This window comes from Drosophila arizonae, chromosome 5 (genome assembly GCF_054131065.1).
Source record: "Drosophila arizonae isolate 15081-1271.41 chromosome 5, UAZ_ARI_1.0, whole genome shotgun sequence".
NCBI lineage: Eukaryota > Metazoa > Arthropoda > Insecta > Diptera > Drosophilidae > Drosophila > Drosophila arizonae.
This window is the reverse complement of record NC_142925.1, coordinates 1,259,988-1,281,865: the sequence shown is the minus strand read 5'-3', so window position 1 is coordinate 1,281,865 and position 21,878 is coordinate 1,259,988. Positions and strand designations below refer to the sequence as shown.

Below are 21,878 nucleotides of genomic sequence, written 5' to 3'. Positions count from 1 at the left end.
GCTCACTCCCTATCTCGCTCTCGCTCCCACTCCCGCTCCTTCTCTTTGTTTGTTGACGCTCCTTTAGCCACGCTAAATTTGTATTTCAACGGTAATTTTTTAAGCTTCGCCCTTATGCATAAATTATCAGACGTGGAGTGTGTGTAAAAAAAAAATTTAAGAGGGGGACGGGGCAGATGAGCATTTGCGCTTTGACTACCAATAAATAAGAGATTTGATTTATATAGCTTACGAAATAAAAAGTGAAACGACAAAAGAGCTATAAAGGAACTAAGTGAATGGTCTATAATATTTGATTTGTGTATCAATAATAAAAGAAAATAGGAAATAGAGGTCAGCTCTTTAGATTGATTTGTGTTTTTAAATATATATATTTACATGGAAGTGAAGGTGAGCTTATAAAATGTATTTTTCTTAAGAGACTTAATGGATTTAACTAGAGATATAGTGAAATTCAAGGAAATAGAGCTCTGAGTTTAATTGACAAAGGTGAATTTACATAAATGCAAAACTCATTTCAAACTGAATTCCAAGAATTCAGATATTTTTGCAAATGGAATTATGCAGAAAAACTAAAGATTTTTCCTTTAAAATTTTATATATATGTATATACATATCAATCATATAGTATATATATATATATATCAAATAGTTTTTCTCAGTACCATTATAAAATTTCAGCTCGATTGGAAAATCCTATACCTTCCCTATAAAAATGCACATGCAAATTTGAAGTTTCTCTATAAATTTCACCAAATTTTCACTTGAATTTATATTTAAAATTCTCAAAAAAGAAAGGAATAGTGCACTCCATTAGCATTTCTTGGCATGTTGTATTCCAATTCGAAATGCAATTTCAGCTGGCAAAGGACTTCAAATTGTAGTCACCCCAGCTCCAGTTCCAGCTCCAGCCCCAGTCCAATCTTTGAGCTACCTATTCAACCACCTCCAACCAACCAACAAGCAAATGGAGCAGAACGTAATCAAAAGCCGAAGGCAACAGCAACAGCAACAGCAAGAGCAAAAAGAGATTTCCAAAAAAGATTTTTCTGGCCATATGCTGCAAAGCAAAAGCATTTTCATGTTTGGACTTTTAATTTTCACTTGCGCCTGACAAACGGGCCAAAAAAAAAAAAAAAAAAAGAACGAAAAACGAAAGAGAAACAAAAAGACACCACCAGACAGACAAAAGGTGTGAGCACAACAACAACAACAACAACAATGAGATGAAGAAGAAGCATTACGAAAAACTGTTGCAAATAATAAATGAGTCAAGTTCATGAAAAAGCAATTTCTTGCGGCAGGCCACAAATATTAGCACCAGCAACAACAACAACAACCAGCAACAACAACAACCACACCCACATTGTGTTGATCCGGGCACACCCGAAAACGCACCCTTAGGGGGTTTCCAGAAGTCAGAAATTAAGTAGCTGCCAAATGACATGCTGCATCGCATCAGGGGGACGCTGGCAGTGAAACGAACCCAAATGGGCTAAACAAGTGATTTGCTTTGATTTTATGACTAGCGCCCTAACTGGATGACTGAGCTGCTCTGGCCTGGCCCGGTCTGGCCCGGTCTGGCCGGCTCTGACCTGGTGGTTGTTAAGGGGTCGTTGTCTACCAGTGTCAAAGACCCAATGGTATTTTTATTATGAAAGTGAACCTGTTTATAACTCGCTCCATATGATTGCCAGCCATTTATAATGGTAAATCCGTGTCTCAGCGCAGAGGGGGCCTCGTTATGCAACATTAATTGCGCATTATGGCTCATAAACAGCTGTCACACTATTCTAGGTGCAAATAACAGTTAGATGGCTTAGCTAGGCTGTTGATCAAGCTAGTTGCTGGTGTTTGTATAGAAATCTTATATTTAGAAATATGAATTGAGAGTGGCCCTGGACTGCGATTATATATCGAGGCTGTGTGGCTTAGACGCTAGTTAGTCGGTTGCACTTTATCTGTTCTAAGGCAAGCGAGTCAAGTTACAAATTACTAATATATTAACAGTTACATAGCATAATTATATTTCTTTTGCATTCACATTTTAACAGCTGTCTATGTTAATGTTAACAGAGCAGTGAAAGTAGACAATTCTATTTTTAGCTCATTCAAATGAAGCAAGCGCTGAAATGCAGACTTACTTAAGCAGCAGGTTGCAGGTTCGAATGCAGCAAACATTAAAAGCTTGTTTTTCATTTTCTGCAGCAGACATTGAAAGCTTTTTTCTGCATTGGAATTTTGTGGAAGTTAATGCTGTTATGTATTCCCTTTGTCAACAAAACCTAGTTGTTGTCGGTGGCGCAGTGGTTAAGGTGTTGGCATGTGAGAGTGAGGTAATCTAATTATTTAGACAGAGTTCAAACCTCGGTTCAGGCTTTGGAAGGGAGGGGAAGTCTTTTTTTTTTTTTTTAGATTTTATTTTTATTATTTTTATTTTTTATTTCTCTTTGTTTTTTAATTTAGACTAATATCAATAAATTCACTTAGAAAAGTCTGAGGTATTAAAAGTAAGCGGTGCTGTCTACAATGATTTGCTAGCTTTGCCAATTACATTCTAGGCAAAGCAAACTATTTGCCATTGAAACCAGGTTTAATTTCTCTTTGTAAACTATGCAAATAATTCTTATATTGATATGGAGAGGACTCTGTTTATAGATTTGTATTGTTTGCATATGGCAGACAGAAAGCGAGTGGCAATTGCTGTACCCGCTTTGTGGCACTCTCTCCATACATAGAAATGCACTTTGGCCACTTGAAAAAAATCAATTTCAAAAATATCAATCACAATTGAAAGCCAGAGAATCGCGTTGCCAACTATCGAAACAGCAATAACGGCAACGGCAACGGCAACAGCAGCTACAGCAACAACATTAGCAAAATGGTAAAATTGCAATCAAAATTCGATTAGCTGCAAAATGCAAATATTATTTATTAAGCCTGCAAATGTCATATATAGTTGGCCGGGAAAGGGCAGGACGAACAGGACAGAAATGCAAAAGTGCCCCCAGCCCAACGACGATGCTTTCTCGCTGTGTATTAATAAACATTTGATTGGCAAACAGAACGATAGAGTGAAAGAGAGAGGAAGATGCAGAGGTAGAGCGCGAGCAGGCAGCTAGAGCGAGTGAGCGGGAGAGCTAGAGCTTGCAATAATATTTGGCTTGTTTTTATTGACAATTTTTGCTGGTTAAGCGAGCAGTTGTGAGCGCTTGTTTGTTATTGCTGCTGTTCTTTGCTGCATAATCAAAAATCAATTGGCCACGTTATTGCATTTTCTTTGAAGCTGAATTGTTCGTCGTGGCCTGGCAACCACATGAAATAAGCACTTGAAAAGGCAGGCAGCTCTCCTCTGCCAATGGCTTCGGATGATTGTATGCTGTTGCTTTTCGGGCTCCGTTTCTCTGATTTTACTTTGAAGTCCTTTTGCCACTTGTCTTTGGCTACGAGCAGCTTTTTATTGGATGGCCTGAGTGGTTTATGGAAATCGCTTTTCGGCCAATATCTTTTCATATAAAAATTGCGTATAAATTCATAAAGCGACTCAGTTGCTATTGTTGTTGTTGTTGCTGTTGCTGTTGCTTGTGTTGTTGTTATTGCACACAAATGGAGTCGATTTATTTTATGTTATCCTTTAAATCCTGCTTTACGAGCCAGCGCCCAGCGACACTTGCTGCGACTTGCCACCCAACCAACCCAATCAGCCACCCACTCAGCCTCCCACCCAGCCGAACAGGCAGCCAAACAGCTTTGCTTCGCTTTGCTGTGCTTTGCTTTATCCAACCCGCCTGCCTGCTGCTGCTACACTATGTCTGTCCCACTCTCTCGCACACGCTTGCCCCCCAACACGGTTTGGTGGTTGCTCTGCCGTCCCTTTTGGCTGTGGAACTATTGGCTCAGCTGCTTAGGCTTAGACTTCGGACTTTGGACTTTTGGCGGATTTATGGAATAGTTGACCATTGGACTAGGCATTACTTGCATTACTATTGCCAGTCACTGTGTGGGTGTGGATGGGCGGTCGGAGTAATGCAGCGCAGTGCATATTTTGGGCTGCCTCTGGTGGGGCACACGCAATGCAACCCCCAAAAATTGTTCGGTGCATGCGCAGCTCGTGCAAAAGCTAGCGAAATTTGCTGCCCTTTTTTTTGGCAATTTTTTTTTCGGATGGAAGTTGGAATGTGAGAAAGCTAGCAAAGTTTGCCGTTACTTGTTTTTTTTTTTTTTTTTTTTTTTTGGGTTTTTTTAGTGTGTGTGTCTCTAAAGAATGTAAAAGCTAGCAAAATGCTGCGATATCTAGCTTTTTTTGTTGGCCATTTAATATACTTTTTTAGTATTTCAGGGGTAAAGGATGAACTTATTTTGTTTTCTATTTTTTTCATTTATCAATGGACCATTGCAAGCCGGTCGCTTATCCCCATGACCATGGTCAGTGGGGGCGCGCACAGTGAGGACTCGATTGCGCAGCAGCTTCGACACTTTGGGCACGCCATTTTCACACAAAACATTTCAATGAAAAGTATCAACGAAATTGCTTTCGAAATTGCTTCATATGCCATAAACAGAATGCGTGCCAGATTTTCTTTATGTGCATTTTATGCGAGACAGCGACTGGGCCACTCGCCCGCACTCGCACATCTCTCTCTCTCCCCATCTCTTTCTCTCTGTCTCTGTCTGGCTCTTTCTAGCTGCTGTAGCATATTTTCGTTTTTGGTATTTCAATTAAAGTTTAATTAAATCGCGCTGCCATGGTTATCTAAAAGGCAAAACTGCATTTGGCTTAACTTAACTTTCTTTATGCTCTCATCTTTTCAGTATTCCCCTCCCTCTCCCTGTCTCTCTCCTCTGCTTTTTTAGTAACTGTAATTAAATTCGCATAGAGACTGAGCCACTGACTCAGCTCTCATAAATTTTGTGTCTTTCCACCCATCTCGATTGGCCTCTGCCCCTTGCAGTGCTTCGAGTCTCGCATTAGACGGCTTAGCACATAAATTAGTTCTCTCAAACTGCTGTGGACATCATTTATCACGACTTTTGCGTTGCCATTGCCTTGGATCTGAGTTGACTGAAATCCTAGCTAATCGATAGAAGTTTTGGAAGGAGCTGTTCAGTGAATCTCTGAGTCTTAGAATCTATTTTGTAGAATTACTTTTTGGGGATATACTGACTTATATCTCATTTTATATTTTACAGATATACCAAGCAAAATGTATACTCCAGTATGTATAACTGTCTGTATCGAACAACTACACAGGGAATTTGTGGCCTCTTTTCTGAACAAGTTTAGCAACCTTTAAAACTCCTTTTATGAACCTTTTATATCTGAAGCGTCACACGCAATTAACAGCTCTTAAAATATGGGGTGAGTAATTCGAACTCGATTTTTTTTATTTGCATTTTTTTATGATTGAGTTGAATGCCTCAAATCCTTTCGTAAGTGTGAATTTTTGAGGTGATTCAGATTCAGCTTTTGAATAAGAGGAATCACAATGAAAGTCAATTGATTAATGGAAGAAGAATACAATTCTTTTTTGAAGGAGAAGTTAAAGGAGAATCTACTTTCTATTGCATTTGATTATGATTTGTGACTTCTTGTATATAGAATATACTATGGATATACATATTTTTGATAACTATAAGATACAAGCAAAGCAAAGTTAATTAGAAATTAAAAACTCATTTTATAAAGCTTCCAAATTAGTTACTTTTTCTACTCCTTCATCTTCTTCACCTTCATCGTTATCTACTTCTGCGAATGCCAATTCGAAAAGTTGAAACGAGTGTCCTTTCAAGTTGTGAGAATTCAATTTGTAGCTCGGGCAGCACAAAAACCCTTCAAACTAAGCCAACAAAATTATGAATTTAAACAATTTTTAGTGCCTGATTAGCTGGAAAACTTTGGCCCAGGTAGCGAGGCCCTCGACGAAGCCACTTGATGCCGAATGTTGTGTGTGTGTGCGTGCGTGTGTGTGCCACTTGTCGATGCCACTGCCACTGATAATAGCAGCGGCCCAGTGCCTGCCTCGGTTGCCAACTAGCTTTTGCTTAACTACGTGCCACGCCCCACTTTTGGCTAGTTGCCAAGGCAAATTAATCATGTGAGAAATTCATTTGATTCACAGAGCGACATGGAGCAGGGGAGGAGAATTTGTGGCACGTGCCTCGTTGCTGTGCCCGTTGCAACAAATTTAATAAACAAAGCAATAAATGCAAAAGCATTCCAAACATTGCTCTGACAATGTAAAAATCATGATAAGTCAATTTTGTGTGTGACACGCTCTATCCCACACCCAGGCCGGCCTCCACCCTCTCGTTCTATCTGTCTCTTCCCTCTCGTTGTGCGTGTGCCACATGCACTGGCATATTGCCTGGCCACGGGTGGTGCTAAGACGCTTAGGCCTTAATGCACCACACAAATTGTTCATTTCTAGCTGTGAAACAAACAAATTAACAATTGCACCACACGCTGGGCAAACAGTCGCAGTCTAACCCACGCCTCCTCTTGACCCCCTACTCCCTTAGCCTCTCTCGCTCTCTCCCTTCTTCATTCACCTCACTCTCTTAATTTTTCAGCTATTCAGATTTGGTAACTGTTTGCTCAGAGCTGCTATCTTAAGTCACTTATTTTTGTCTACGCTCTACCTTCAGCGAACTAAATGCGTCACAATAAGTGCAAACTTGAATTTAGTACATTAATTAGTACATCTATAGGAGTATCGTAAAGTAAACGCTTCCTATATGAAAATACTTTCTTTTAGTATACATGATTTATAAATGCATTTGCATTTTTAGTACAACAATTGAAATTCTATATGTACTAAATAGTGTGCTAAATATATATAGGAGCTTTCTCTACTCTCTCAGTCACTATTTAAATCGTACGGAACTGTTGTGTCCCACAGCAGAAGTCACTGTAGAATATATGTTATACTTATTTATGCTCTAACGGCACTTCTCCCATTTCCGTTTTTACTCTCCTTCTGCTAGCACATGTTAATGATCTCTTCTCCCTGCTGGCTCTCTGCCTGCATATGCTGATATTAAGTGCACTCTCTCCATCTGCTTCCCTCACTCTCGTTTTCCATGCTGGCACTTTAGTTACTGCGCACTCTTCATCTCCCTCTCACGCACACGTTCTCTGCTTACATTTCGTGAATGCTTTTCTCTGTTATTAGAGCTCACTTATTTGTTGCTTATTCAATTAGATAAATATATATTTATATATGTATATATTAAATATATATTTTATTATATATATATATATATATATATATATGCGTAGTATATATTTGCTGCATAATTAAGCAGCTCATATGCCAACTATATCGCATATCCTGTTGCCTATATCCAGCCACGTCTAGCTACGTGAGCTTCATAACTTATGCAGCCAACACGCACAAACGCACACACAGCCGACACACTCACACATACACTCTCGGCTTTGGCTTGACTTGCTTTACGTGTTAAGACTCCCACATCCTTTTTTTTTGTGTTTTGGGGCATCCTTTTAGCAAGTGGCAGTTGGGGCTGTCTTTATGCCGTCATTAGCTGCAAATCCTTGCAGATTGATTTAGGGCCAGACGTGTGTGTGAATATCAAATGTAAGCGCTCAAATTGTAGGCGTGCCACGCCTTTTTCAAGATTTTCAAATAGTATATATAGAAAATATGTAATGCATGTGCGTGGGAGTGTGCGTGTGTGTGTGTCGTACAGTGGTATAAAAACCAGCATGCAAACTTAATTTATATGCTAATTTTATTAACAGGGGGCAAAAGAGAAAAAGAGCGAGAGAGAGAGAGTGGGGTAGAGGAAAGCAGAGGCAGAGGCAGAGGCTGAGTCGTGAGGCAGCTACAATAAGTCCCTGCTAATCCAAAGGGCTGACATACCATAAGCCGCAAAAGCCAAACGACAAACGAAAAATCAAACATTATAGCGTGTTAATAGCAACAGCAGCAACAACAACAACAACAAAGAGAACAGCAGCAACCCGGCATTATTCTTGCGACCCCCCCTTTGAGGCAGCAGACAGGATACATTAACAGCCAGACACTGATACGCAATTATTAAAAACAATTTATCAAAGTAGAACATCCGTTAGGCGCGCGCGAAAAGAGGCACAGAAAAAAGAAGAAAGAATGATGAGGGTGTGTGTGTGTGTCTGCTTGGTCAGCAGCTAATTGTTAAGCCAAAGCGGACACAAGAGAGAGCGAGTGAAAGAGAGAGAAAGGGGGACGGAATCATAAGAAGTCATAGTTAACTTTTTGGCCCACACTCATGTGAGAGAGACAGAGAGAGATAGAGAGAGACAGCCTACAGGAGTCAAACCACACTGCTTGGCACTCATTGAAAGCAAAACATCCGTTATTCGCAGGCAAAGAGCTAAAAATAGGCTCAAGGCGACAGCACAAATGGAAGAGAGCGAGACTAGAGGCGAAGGCGGCCATACAAAGACATTGAAAGCAAAACATCCGTTAGGTGAAAAAGGAGACGAGGCCAGCAACAGCTAATTGTTTAGCTAAGAGCGCAGCAATGAGAGCGAGTGCAACAGAGAGTGTGTGGGGGCAGCCATTAGAATTCAAAGGCTGAGCAAAGTTTTTGGCATTCATTGAAACCGCAAAACAATTCAATGCATAGTTTCACACAAAGAGCAAGAGAGCAAGACAGCAAGCCAGCGTAGCGTGAGAGTGTACGGGTGGGAAGGAGAGGGAGAGACACAGTAGTCTCACTGCAGGAAGCGGAAGCTTAAACACAAATTTAATGAAGCAGTAAATTCGATTGTCGCATAAACAAACAAAAGCCCGCCGCCCGCAATGCCAAAGGACATGCCGCCCAGCCAGGATAATGCCAACAGCGCCTGCCTGAAGGGAGCGGCTGCCAGCCGCAAAAGGATAATGCTCTCGCCCTGTCTCTCTCTCACACACTCTGTGCTTGTGTGTGGGTAAAGTTTTTGTGCTAGCTGCGGCAGTCATAAGTCGCACAAGGAGAGGAGAAGCGAGAAGAGGAGTGGAGAGCGAGTGGGGAGAGGGAGAGGGACAACTGGGCAGATGGGAGCACAGCGCCGTCTAAATGTGACTTTATGTGCTTTAATAAAATATAATTTTCGTGCGCTTAAATGGCGCCGAGTGCAGCCAAAATGCTCATAAAAATGAGTGAAAATTGTGAATTAAAGCGAGAGCAGAAAATAATAAAAAAAAAAATTCCATATAAAAATGAAGAGGGAAAACATAAACAAAAGGGAATAGGGAATATCAGATGAGACGCAAGATATCCTATTCAACAGTATAAACAACTTTAAAGAGAATATTGAAAATTCAAAGAGGAATTTTTCTACGCATATTTGACAATCGATTAAACTCTCTTTATAACCCTATTAAAGGTAGGCAAAAATTAAGTCTGATTGTAACTAGGTTCATCAGTTCTCTGTTTCTAATGTAAATTATTCAGGAAATATGCTAAAATTTCTTTCTGATATCTATAAACTTTTGCTCTATTTAGCTACTTATATATTTATAAATTTATTACTTCAATCTGTGCTACAATTTGATGCCCCTTCAAATATATATTGACTGCACAATTTTAAGATCCATTTCATATATATTTGCCTGCTAATTGTTTGTTGAATAAATAAACAAAATGTTTATGAGCTAATTAGTAATACTATATAAGCGAAAACGGTTCGTAAATATTTTAGAAATTTACAATACAGTTATGAAGAGCGCATGGAAACTGATTGAAGTGGAGCAAATGCTAAATTTGATACATATGGTATAGTTGAATTGAATGTTGACTAAAAGTTAAGTAACTAAAATATATTTCAATAGACTTTCCAATTGAAAGAAGTTTTGACTTTAATCAGGAAATTCTTTAGGTATTATTTGAAGTAACTACATCGAATATTTCTTTAAATCTAAACTGCACTTTTAACTAGTAGTTAAATTTTGATTCCACCTCTCTCTCTCTCTCTAAATCTCTGAAAACTTTTGAAGTATTTAGAGTTGAATTCGCGATTTGATATGGATTTTGTCTGCGGTTGCGCGCGTGCAAAATGTCCTGTCACGCTAAACGTTCGCGTGTCAGAGGGACAGGCGGACAGACAGAGCTGCCTGTCGATGGGGCTAACTGCGAGTCAAATGTGACAGGCCAATGCCGCAACAAAGCCGCAAAAACTTTGCCAGCAGTTAGAGAGGCTTACGGGTAACAAGAACAAAAGGTGAGCAGTGACTGATAACTGGGGGGCGACTCACCTGGACACGCGACTCGGTTAGGCCAATACGCATGGCAATCTCCTCGCGCATGAAGATGTCCGGATAGTGGGTCTTGGAGAAGCAGCGCTCCAGCTCATTTAATTGAGCAGGTGTGAAACGTGTGCGATGTCGCTTCTGTTTGTTTTTATCCAGGTGCTGCAAAGAGACAAGCAGATGGCCAGAGAGGGGCGCACGGGGCGTGGCTTTAGTATTGTGAAAAACAAATCTGTGCAAATTTACAACAACAACAAGAACAACAACATGAGTTAAGTTCAATTGAATAATAACAGGCACTAAATTATTTCAACTACAAATTAAACGATACAAAATAAATAAATAAACTGTTTTCTTTAAATAGAGAAATAAAATCACACTTACTTTTTTTTATTATTTATCATTGCACATAAGATATATATTTTATGTTTTATTTTATTTTTTACACACAGAATTTACACATTCGCATAGATTTTTTAACGATTTTTTGATTGGTTTTCGAATTGGATTTTATTTAGCAGTTTTTTTTTTTTTTTATTTGAGGAAAAAAACATCGAAAAGAACATGGATTATTAAAAAATTCTGTAGCTTGTAGTGAGAGTGAGAGAGAGGCTGGCAGGGGGAGAATAGTGGAGCGGTAAACAGAGTAAGGGAGAGAAAGAGAGAGAGAGCAACACTGCCTCCCCCTCCCCCTCGCACACGCTCTCTCTCTCGCTCTCGCTCAGCGCTTGCTCACCTGATCCTGTTGTTGCATATTGTTGTTGTTGCTATTGTTGTTGTTGTTGCTATTGTTATTGTTGTTGTTGTTGTTGTTGTTGTGGTTGCTTGCACCATTTAGGGCATTGCTATTATCGCACAGTCCGCCTGTCACATGCAGCCGCGCAACGCCGCCCAAACTTGCTGCTCCTCCTCCTCCGCCACCTGGTCCACCTCCACCGCCAGGTCCAGCACCACCGCCACCTAAATCAGCGATGTTTGGTGGCACGGGCAGTTGGCCGAAGCTGTTGACGCCCGCGTGCAGAGCTGTGATTGCTGCCTTGGGTAGATCACAATCCTTGGGGCCTATCGAGTGAGTGAGAAGGGAAAGATCGGAGAGAGAGAGAGGGAGATTAGTTTAAAGTTAGCAAATGTTATATAAAGAAAAAGATAGTGGGAGAAAGAGTCCGAGAGAGAGAGATAGACATTCAGTTGAAAGGTAAAGGTAGTTATTGTATGTGATATAGACATTGAGTGAGAGAGCCGATAGGGAGAGTGACGGCAAAAGTGGAGAAAATATACAGAGAGAGAGAGAGAGAGGGAACTTCAGGGAGAAACTTTTTAAAAGCTGTTGTTAAATAATAATATTTGCATATACAAATTGATTTATTTCTTGGTTAAGAGCTGGAATATCTACAGAGGATCAATAAGGAGAGCTATAAACACTTCTATGAATCTCTAGCGTATCGAATACGATAAATCTCTTCAGAAGCTAAGAAAACGCATTGTTACAATCATACATATATAATTATATATTTTGTTAGATATAATTAGAATATCCTTATAGATCATATTCATTATTATTATTTGTGTCCCATAAATGATCTTAACTTCGTCGATTTTGTGGGACTTAAAAAATGATTATCTCATAATTCTGTCTGTCTGGCACATAGTCTAAGGACTCCTTAAGCTCTTTTCACTGATTTCACAGATGATAAATTGTAATTTGTAATTTTAATTATTATCATTATCATATATTAGAGAATATCAAGAATTAATATTTAATTGATTTTACTTCAACGTGGTCAACTGTCAAATGTGTTTATTTCTCTATTAAGCCGCATTCCGAGCAATCAATTCTAGATTTTTAGAAAACAAACTTTACGAAATATTTCATAAATATTTACAGAAAATTATCAGCTGAAAGTTCCTTTCCCTTGCTTAAATCAATTTCTGAGTTTTAGATGACAAATTGAATTCGATTAAATTTAAATACTGTTGAGGCATTCACCCGAATTATAAATGCAAAGGGTGAAAACGGAGGAGGCACACTCACAATTGGCGCTCACTGTCGGAGGCGAAATGCCGACGCGATTTTCTGTTTGTTTTTCCGTTCGAATTTTTGACACCGCGTGCGCAATTTTTGTATGTTTTCCAATTTATTTGTTATTTATTATTTATTATTTTGATTTAATTTACGTTTTGTTCCCACGTTTTTCTGTGACTTATTTTGCCGTCGCGCCGCGCGAGTTGAGCTCGATTCCGACTTGTTTTAGAGCTGAGCGCGAACTGTTTTGGCCCGCTCGAATCGAATCCAATTTTTCAACAACCTGTCATTCAAAACGCAGGAGAGAAAAAAAAACGATGCCAAAAACAGCAGCAGCAGCGGCAGCTCAGAGAGGTGCGAGACACGCACACACACACACACACACATACCCATAGACATTGGCTAGCGGAGGCTGTGCGCTTAACCCCTTTGAACAGCGATTTTTACCTTTTTGGCTACGTAACGCGTTGTCTGTCTACTCTTATATTTTTTGGGAAATATCACAATATATATAAAGGTATATATATATAAAAGAAAACACGAAATCATAGGCAAATACAAATACAAAAAAAGAGAAGAAGAAGAAGAAGTCGATGCTTGTGTTGAGATCTGTAACTGAAGCTGAAGCTGAAGCTGAGTTCAGCGTCTGGAATTTTTTAACATGTATGTGCGAGGCGCTGCCTGTGAGAGAGTTGTACGTGTGTGTGTGTGTTCAACTCTTGCGCTGCTGCTGCTGCTGCTGCTACAAGTTAAACATTTACTCATCGCCAGTTGATGCGAACTCTCGTCTATGGCTTTTGCCTTTTTGGGCACGACTCTTTGACAAGAGATGCTGTCATGGATATTTCGTTCATAATCATTATGCATAGGGATAGGGTATATGCAGAGAGTGTGTGTATGTGTGTATGTGTGTGTGTGTGAAGGGCACTGTGTGGGTGTTTTGTGCAAGTTCTGCTGAAAGCGAAAAGTATTGGAAATCGCGTAGAGTCTGAGAGCCTATGTATGTAGTATGTAGCAGTAAATACTCTATCTAGCAGCTTATTGCAATTTTTCATAAGGTAGAGTATATAAGGTGTAGGTGGGGCATGTAGGGTAGCTCGTATGCTGTGCATAAGCCTGAGGAACTTTATGATACATAATATCTCATATTAATGGTGGGGTATACATATATGTAGAGTACATAATCTACTTGGATGGAGAGATCTGTATGCACTTTCTCTTGCAAGTGAAACGTGATGCCATATGTGAAGCATAAGTGAACACTCTATACTCTATGCAGGGTGTACAGAATATCTAAAATGTCTATGTGAGCCGAAGGTAGTAATATTTATAAAACATATAAAGTATTCTTTCCTGTCTATAGGGCATATAAGTAGTCGATAATCAATATCTACCATAAATGGGTGAGTATATAGAGTAAATATATATCTTCTGTGTGGGCGACTGTACTTTGTGAAGCCAATGCAAAGTATATAGTACAGGGTATATCTTCCCACACTTAAAGTAATACTAGTCTATAGAGTAATGCAAGCGATTTCTGAACAATTTCGATATCTACTCTACACCCTTCACGCGATACCCTTTCAAGTCGCTTACTCTATTTGCCGACTTTGATCTTTGGCCGGTTCGCGCGCAGCATCTGAATGATTTTTATTGTTTTCGAAATGGACTTGTTAAAATTTCGGCAACTTCACAAGGTTCGATTTGAGTAGCCGCTGCTGGCTGCTGGCTGCTGCAGCAGCAACAGGTGAATAGGCGGTGCCTCACAAGCTGGAAATGCCATTGGAAAGAGGCATTGGCCAAAGCGCAGAAAACTGGAAGCTGGAAGCTGGAGGCTGTTGACTAACTAGCTGTCATTTAGTAGCTGCTGCTGAGTAGCTAAAAGTGCTCCGACAGTCTCACAGCTCATAAAACGAGGAACGAGTGCAGCGCCACGTGAAACACAGGTGTTTTTGGCATAAAGTGAGTGACTAGCAGATACCCTGGGAATGCTTAAAATGTGCATACATACATATATAGTATATAGTATATATACATGTATAGCATATATACCCATGTAGGGTTGCCAGATGGGTTTAAATTTTGGGATATGGTTCGACAGTGTCAATGCCATGGTCTAAGCAAGAGTAGAACATATCGAGTCTAATCTGACTCGATTCGAATTTGTATCTCTTCTTTTCATATATCCTGTGCTTTGATATTCCTTTTGCACTGTGAGTCGACATTTACAAATATTTTCTGATTGATTTTAGGCTATTTCAGCTCAAAGTGAGTTGAAGACAATCAATGAGATTGAGATATTGATATAGTCCATGCAAACTATACTCTGTAATCTGTATTGGTATATATGCATGAATACCCTAACAAGAGCTATAGCTTTTACAGTCCTTGAGTTTGCCCAGTTTACGAGGCGAAAGTTAAGCCTGAGCTGAATCCGAGCTGGCTGCAACTTTCCACAATTTTCTATGCATTCAAGTGTGAATCGAGTATTTATTGAGCTCGATACTTTGTAGTTAGGCCTATCGAATTCTTGCTTTATATAGATTATAGCCTATGTAAATATTTTCCTTCAGCTACAAGTGGCCGGAGAGTAGACTGGAATATCTGAATATCTATCTGAATGCTTTACCTACAGAACTTATCTAGTAAGAACAACTCAAACTTGTTTCTTTACGTCTCTCACAAGCATTTGCTCAAAGTGCCGCATACCCTGTAAACTCCCAGTACAGGGCATAAAGAGCGGGAAACTTTTTGTTGTTGTTTTGATGTTTCTTTTTCGTTGTTGTTGTCGTCTCTGATAGACTTAGACTAAAGCCAGTCGTAGCTGTTGCTGTTGTTGTTGTGAGTCTTGTTGCTGCTCAGTCGCTTTTAAAGCGTTGCCAGCAAAGTGCTAATTTTTACACATACACCCAGCGCAGCTACTGTTCATTAGCGATTTTTTGACGCGCCCGATATGCTCACGACATGACGCAGATAGCACACAAGCCAACACACGCAACAAACACACACTCACACGCACACACACACGCACTCATATAGAGACAGCTTTGTCCGTCTGCAGCTTGCAACATTGTATATTTGTCAAATATTGAATAAAAATATTGAAAAAAGAGGCAGCAAAGTAAAGGCAGAACATAGGGGAGGGGCAGATATGACTGCGCCATACTCGCTCAAAAAGAAGAAGAGACTCGCTACATATGTTTATTATATACAACAGTATATATTGTTGTTGTAAAATTTCTAGGCAGGCGAGGATATTACGAGATAATCAATATTCTCTCTTTGGCTCCAGAGCTCTCAATGTAGGCGAGCAATAGAGTAAGCAAAAGAGAATCGAAGCAAACTCCCACACACACAAGCATAACAACAGACGAACGATCGATCATTTATATTTACTGACATAGACACATATACAGATAAACTGATATACTCTTCTTATTACGTTCCAATGCGTGGATGAGTATAATGATAAGAAGAGACTCTTGACTGAGTGACAGCAAGTCGAGAGCATAGATCAAAGAGAAGCTAATTACTCTCATTATCCACTGAGCGAGTATAAGCATAAGAATGAATAAAAAGAGCAATCATACACGCACACCAACACCAATATACTTTATATATTCATTCAGCAATACGGTCTACATATTTCAAGCAGAAACCAATATGCTCTCTATATTCATTATATTAATGAGTACAAAATCATCCCACACTGCAATACAATCGCACACTGAGAGCCGCTCGAACGTATTTCAAGCCAATATACTCTCTTTGCCAGCCCAGCCGGACGGGCAACGCAGCTGCCGTGCTGCGGGGCTCTTGTTGACCATTGCAGCAGCAACTTTTACAGTTAAAATGCCGTTGGCCAACTGTCAAATGCAACTGTAACAGGGCCAAAGTGGAAGAATTTGGTAGCTGATTCAGAGCTGGAGCCGGAGCCGGAGTCGAGCTCTGGCCGTAGCTCCCGGCTGTGCAGCTCTTTGAGCCAGTCGTGCTTAGTAAATTTAAGGCGCGTTGTTTAGGTGCGATCTCTGGCCAAACAGTTTACGCTCGACTGCGGCCGCAACTTCGGCTCGGAAATGGCTTTCGACTAAGCAAAACTGAAGGGGAAGAAGAAGCAGAAGTGCGACTTTTAGCATTCATGTGTGCAGCTTCCTTCAGCGCAGAGTTCGAGTTTGAATTTGAGTTTGACGTTGCTCGGCCCGCAGCTCTGTTAAAATCGCGCCAATTCTTGAAATCTCACTCGCTTTGGTCCAGCTTCGGGTCTCTCGCAGTCCAAAAACTTTTTACTGTTGTGGCACACAAATGCGAAAAGCAAAGCAAATTGCAAACTGCAAACTGCAAACTGCAAACTGCTGCAGCTACTGCACTGCACCGCCGCATGCAATTGCCACTGCAACTGTAAATCTGCGTGAGCCTGAGACACTTGGCTGGCCAAATGTTTGCCGAGTCTACAGAATCTGCATTTCTGCCAGTAGCAATCGTTGCGCTCACAGCTAACAGTGAACAGCTAACATGGGAACGTTGATTATGTTAACATTCAATGTAAATGAATCATAATGGAAAATAATGGGAGTAGAGGAAGAACTGCTTATCTACTTAAAACAAAAATTGTCGCCTTACATTTATCTAAGTCTAATGGGAATTCTCTTCTATAATTGTCTCCTATGTGCCCATTAGTTAGTCAATCAGTCCTTCAGTCAACTGCTCAGTTGGTCGAGCAATCATTTGTTACATCAGTCACGTCGTCAATCTTATCTTGTGAGGCTCAGGCAGTCTGAGGACAGAGAGAGAGAGAGAGAGAGAGAGAGAGAGAGAGAGAGACACAGAGAGACTAAATCAATCAGTTAATCTATTTTTCTATGCCTTTATATATAATAATATTTTGACTTCTTTTCTCTCTTGCTATCGATCTGCGTTTTCTCTCTGTCTGTCTGTCTCTCTCTCTCTCTCTCTCTCTCTCTCTCTCTCTCTCACTACGTCACACTCAAGACATGTCTCTTCATGTGCTTCTGTTTTTTTCACTGTCTCTATATATAGATATGAATAGATGTATATTATTTTCAGTTTCTCTCTCTCTCTCTCTCTCTCTCTCTTTTCCACTATCTATTCATCTTTTCTTTTGCTATACATATGTAGATGGTAATATCTCTCACTCTTCTTCCTATAATTTCATATATACATATGTGTCATTCCCTGCAACTGTCTCATATTTCTCTCTCTTTTTCTCTATTTCTCTCTATATATGCTCATACATTGATTTCTCATTCTTTTCATCTCCATCTCATATATGTTCCCGCCTCTCTCTTTTGCTCTTTCTTTGTTGTATCATATTCATATCACTGTATCTCTTTCCTGCTATTTCTCTATCTCTTTCTAATTGGATGTATGGAATCAATCATTGATGTAAAAGTCTCTAATTGTCTAATGTGAAATCGCATTGCTGTGACATTAGTTGAATGCTCTGTAAGCGCTATATAAAGGTGCACGAGTGCATGTTTGTGTGTGTGCATGTGTGTGTGTGTGTGTGCATGGGCAATGGGGCGGCCATTTCGGCTGGGCGTTGAAAACCGCACAAAGCGATTAATTAATTAAAATTGGCAAACATGAATTTATCGCGCAAGCAATTTGCACAATCAGTTTAGCGGCTGCTGCAGCTGCAGTTGCAGTTGCAGTGGCTGCAGTGGCTGTTTCAGCTGCAGCTGCGGTGCCGTTGCAGTTGTTGCACTAAATGCAAATATCTGCCGCAAAATATATGGCAGCAAGGACTAGCAAGGACTATGGCATTCAGAACGTCAGCTGCAAACGCACTGTGCATAATTATTGAAATTTGGAAATTGTGCGGTTCGCCGGGCTTGCACGAGTGGGAGTGGGAGAAGCGGGCGGGGGCGGGGGAGCGTTAGGTAGGCCAGAGAAACCGCAGCAACAGTTGCAGCAGCCACAAAACATTTCGATACAAATTTGAAGCCTGGCACAAAGCGAAGCTGCGGGCGGGGGCGGGGGTGGGTGCGTGCTCAGTTCGAAGAGGGCAACGCGAATTCACATATTTCAACAGGCGACCGCAAAAATGCCAACGCACAAGCCGGCATAGTTGACTGCGCGTGGGCGTGGCTGGCTGGCTGGCTGGCAGGCAGAAAAATTACAAATGCAATCGTGAAATTAATTTAATTAAGCCCAGGCCATGCAAAAAGTTGCGTAACAATGAGCGAGCGAGTCGCGTTGGAGTCGAAATGTTTTGTCGAAACGATTTAAAGTTTTTTCGTTTTGTTGTTGTTTTATTTTGGTCCAAAATGGGGAACATTTAGATGTCGCGCGCGCGCTCCTTGCTTTTCGCATGCAAATTGTGCTTAATTGGGCAAGCCTCGGGCCAGCGCACCTCTCCTCTCTCCCTCTGTCTCTCCCTCTCTCTCCCTCTGTCTCTCAGCTCAACTGGCAACTGGCTATGGCCCACGCTGCGTATACGTAATATGCAAATTGTTGTCGCGCGTCTGTTGCTTTCGCCAAGTTGTTGTTGTAGCTGACAGTTTATTCTTGTTGTTGTTGTTGTTGTTGCTGCTGCTGCTGTTGAGCTTATGAAATTTATTAGTTTTGTGCAGAAAACAGTTGCAGTCGGCAAAGGATTTCACTTGTCCCAAAAAAGGGCCAACAAAATACAACAACTGAAGGATTTTTCGCATTGGCTGACAAAATATTATTGAAATTTATAGCGAGCGAAGCGAGTAGTGTGAATGCGCTTGAAACTGAAGTATGGGGTATGTAGGGCTAGTGCATACTCTAGGAAATATCTTCTGAATATCGATAGAAGCTAATCAGCTGAAGTTCAGATAAGCAAAGGCTCACAGTTTACCTATGTATATATCTTCAAAATCTTTTTATATTGCTTTGCAAGGTATAGTAAAATGTTTTTTGTTTTTTATTTCCCTCTGTGATCATTTCGCAGCTATTAGAGCGAGAGACTTGACATTTCCAGCAATTTGGAGATCGTATACATAGGTCAATACATAACTCTATATATTTATACATATACATATGTATTTTGCTATGCTTTCTATCGAGCTTTTCTATATAAAACCCACTTTATCTTATAGAAATTCTAAGTAAATAAATTGCATTTATTTTCATTGTCTTCAGCTATAGATTAAAAAAAAAAAAAAATTATTATATTTATATTTAAATAAAAAAAAGATGTTTATGTAAAATTGTGGTAATATTTTTCTTTTTTTTTTTTTAACAAAGACAACTTTTTATCCTTTGATTTAAGTTTTTTTTTTTCCAGTTCTTGTTTCATTCATTTTTTGTATTTTTTGATAATTTGTGTGCTCTGCTTTATTCGATAGTCAATAGAAGATAGTTTTTATAAAAATATATTTTTAATGAAAATTTTTGCTTTAAAAAATATTTATAGTGCATTTCATGAATATTAAAGTAATATTTTTATTAATTCTTATATATTTTAATTCAAAAAAATATTTACATATCAAAAGAATTTCTACGAAAGACATATTTTTACCAGATTCTCTCCAAGCCATAAATATTTGACTATTTATTGGAAACGAATAATTATTTATTAAATAACAATATTTGCAATAATTTACAACTCTTACACAAATTATCTCTATATGGAATATAATTCTCTTTGTCGTCGCATGCAGCGAAAACAATGAAACAGTTGGGAAAAAAGTGCAAAAGCATAAATTGCGCATACGCCGCGTTAGCCGCACAGCAGAGCACTTGCTCATATTGCATGGTAATAAATTAATAAAAGTAATTAATTACAGAAAGGCGAAAGGCGAAAAATATATTCAATAAAAGCGCGCCACATAATTCATTCGAGTGCAGCAGCAGCGGCAGCAGCGCCAGCAAAAGTTGCAGCAAGTTGCATTTGCAGCTATAAAATTTGATTGCCGAAATTGAAAGTGCTTGAAAAATTGATCAACAATGCGGTTTGGAAAAAATTGCCATAGATATATGAGTGGCGCATAAATATAAACTGATAATTATGTTTGGGGAGCAGCCTGTAAGAGGGCAATTATGCCAATTAACAGGTGTGTGTGTGTGTATGTGTGTGTATGTGCGTGTGTGTGTGTGTGTGCACACCTGCTTTACAGCTAATCATAATAATAAAGAATTTAGTTAAATACAACTTAATTATTGCTAAATGCAAGCGCCAGGCCAGCAGCAGCCTCGCTTAGACATATCAATTATAGGCCATTTAGCAGTAGGGATTGCTCTCTGAGACTCTGTGAGTCGGAAGTAAGGTGCACACACACACAAACACAAACACACACACACACACAGTATGTTCAAAAAATTAGTTTAATTATGGCCAATCGAAGCGAGTTTAATGCATTTATTATTATATATTAGCAACTATCTTGTATAGTTCTCTCTCTCTCTCTCTCTCTCGCTCTCTCTTTCTCTTATATTTACTTTGCACTTACCCAGCACATTGGCCCCAAGATTGTTCAGCATGCTTGCCGAAAAGTTTCGTATGGATAGCGTCGACAGTTTGTCGCCTTTTCTCTTCTCTCAGTGTTTACTTAATTCTTATTGAAATTCAATTAAATTGAATCGCAGTTGTTGGGGCAGACTCCAATTGGATGTCTGCTCGTATACTTCGTCTATCACAGTGTAGTAAATTTCATGTGCAACTCGTTTACATGTCAATCATTTGACGTTGGCGGCGCTGAAACGGGAGAAATATTATTAATTTAAATGTTGGAAATCTGGATATATATAGATTCCAAGTCTCTACTCTCTTGATTTAGAATATGAAAATTAATTATAATGAAAGGAAGGGATATACAGACAGCAAATAAGTTCAAAGCTAAGAAAGAGCTAGATATGTAGCTGAAGAGAACTTTACTTAGAATAGAATATGAACATTATTATGTCTAACGTAAACTTAGTCTTGCCTCCTTTATGGGCCTCTCACATCTGTGTATCTTTAACGAATCAATGAAATAATAAACTAAATCCTCATTGCATTTAAATTAAAATAAAATAGTTATATAAAAGATAGTTATATAAATGAAAAACTCGAATAAATAAAGCATTACAATGTATTCATACTATAAACAATATTTGAATGAGAATCTAGATAGGTCTTTCCGATTGCTATAAATTTTAGATTGTTGCCTTATTTCCTATCTCAGGCATGTACAAAATATTTATATATAATTAATATAATTAATACTAAATCTCTCGAAATAAAATAAAAATCATTTGCAGCTGCCAAATTTGATTGTAAGCAATCATTAGAAACTAGAACAAGAAAATGAAGATTCCTTAGTAACGCAATCAAATTTAGTATCACTTACTGCTACTTACTAAATACACAAAACTTAATCAAAGTTTCTACCGCAAAACCAACAATAAATCTTCTCTCACTATTTCAGGCGACAAATCAAAACAAATCTAATTTGTAGCTGCTCAAACTGCTGATTTGAAATTTAGCCAAGTCTTGGCTTTCGTCACTCACCTGGCGACCCCGTTGCCTTTCCGTGTGGCTAAAGTCTGGACTCGTATGTAGAGCAAGCCAGCTGAAGCAGCAGCGGCAGTGGCAGCAGGAGCAGGAGCAGGAGCAGCTGTGGCCGTAGCCAAAAGTTAACCGCCTTCGGGGT

General features: G+C 39.4%; 2 protein-coding genes across 2 annotated transcripts in view; one reads left to right on the top strand and one right to left on the bottom strand.

The window, feature by feature from the left end:
- The window catches only part of Cib2 (Calcium and integrin binding family member 2), an 18,125-nt gene extending 12,753 nt beyond the window's left edge, over window positions 1-5,372 (top strand). Inside the window, exon 5 of the mRNA XM_089472030.1 lies at window positions 5,191-5,372. Within this exon, the coding sequence (XP_089328156.1) occupies window positions 5,191-5,294 (104 nt within the window). The 3' untranslated portion in view covers window positions 5,295-5,372. The remainder of the gene's footprint in view (window positions 1-5,190) is intronic.
- Window positions 1-21,878, bottom strand: part of otp (orthopedia homeobox) — a 27,193-nt gene extending 5,315 nt beyond the window's left edge. Inside the window, exons 1-4 of the mRNA XM_018012851.2 lie at window positions 21,737-21,878; window positions 20,697-20,941; window positions 10,972-11,297; window positions 10,242-10,397 (exon numbers count right to left, since the gene is read on the bottom strand). Of these exons, the coding sequence (XP_017868340.1) occupies window positions 10,242-10,397; window positions 10,972-11,297; window positions 20,697-20,727 (513 nt within the window). The 5' untranslated portion in view covers window positions 20,728-20,941; window positions 21,737-21,878. The remainder of the gene's footprint in view (window positions 1-10,241; window positions 10,398-10,971; window positions 11,298-20,696; window positions 20,942-21,736) is intronic.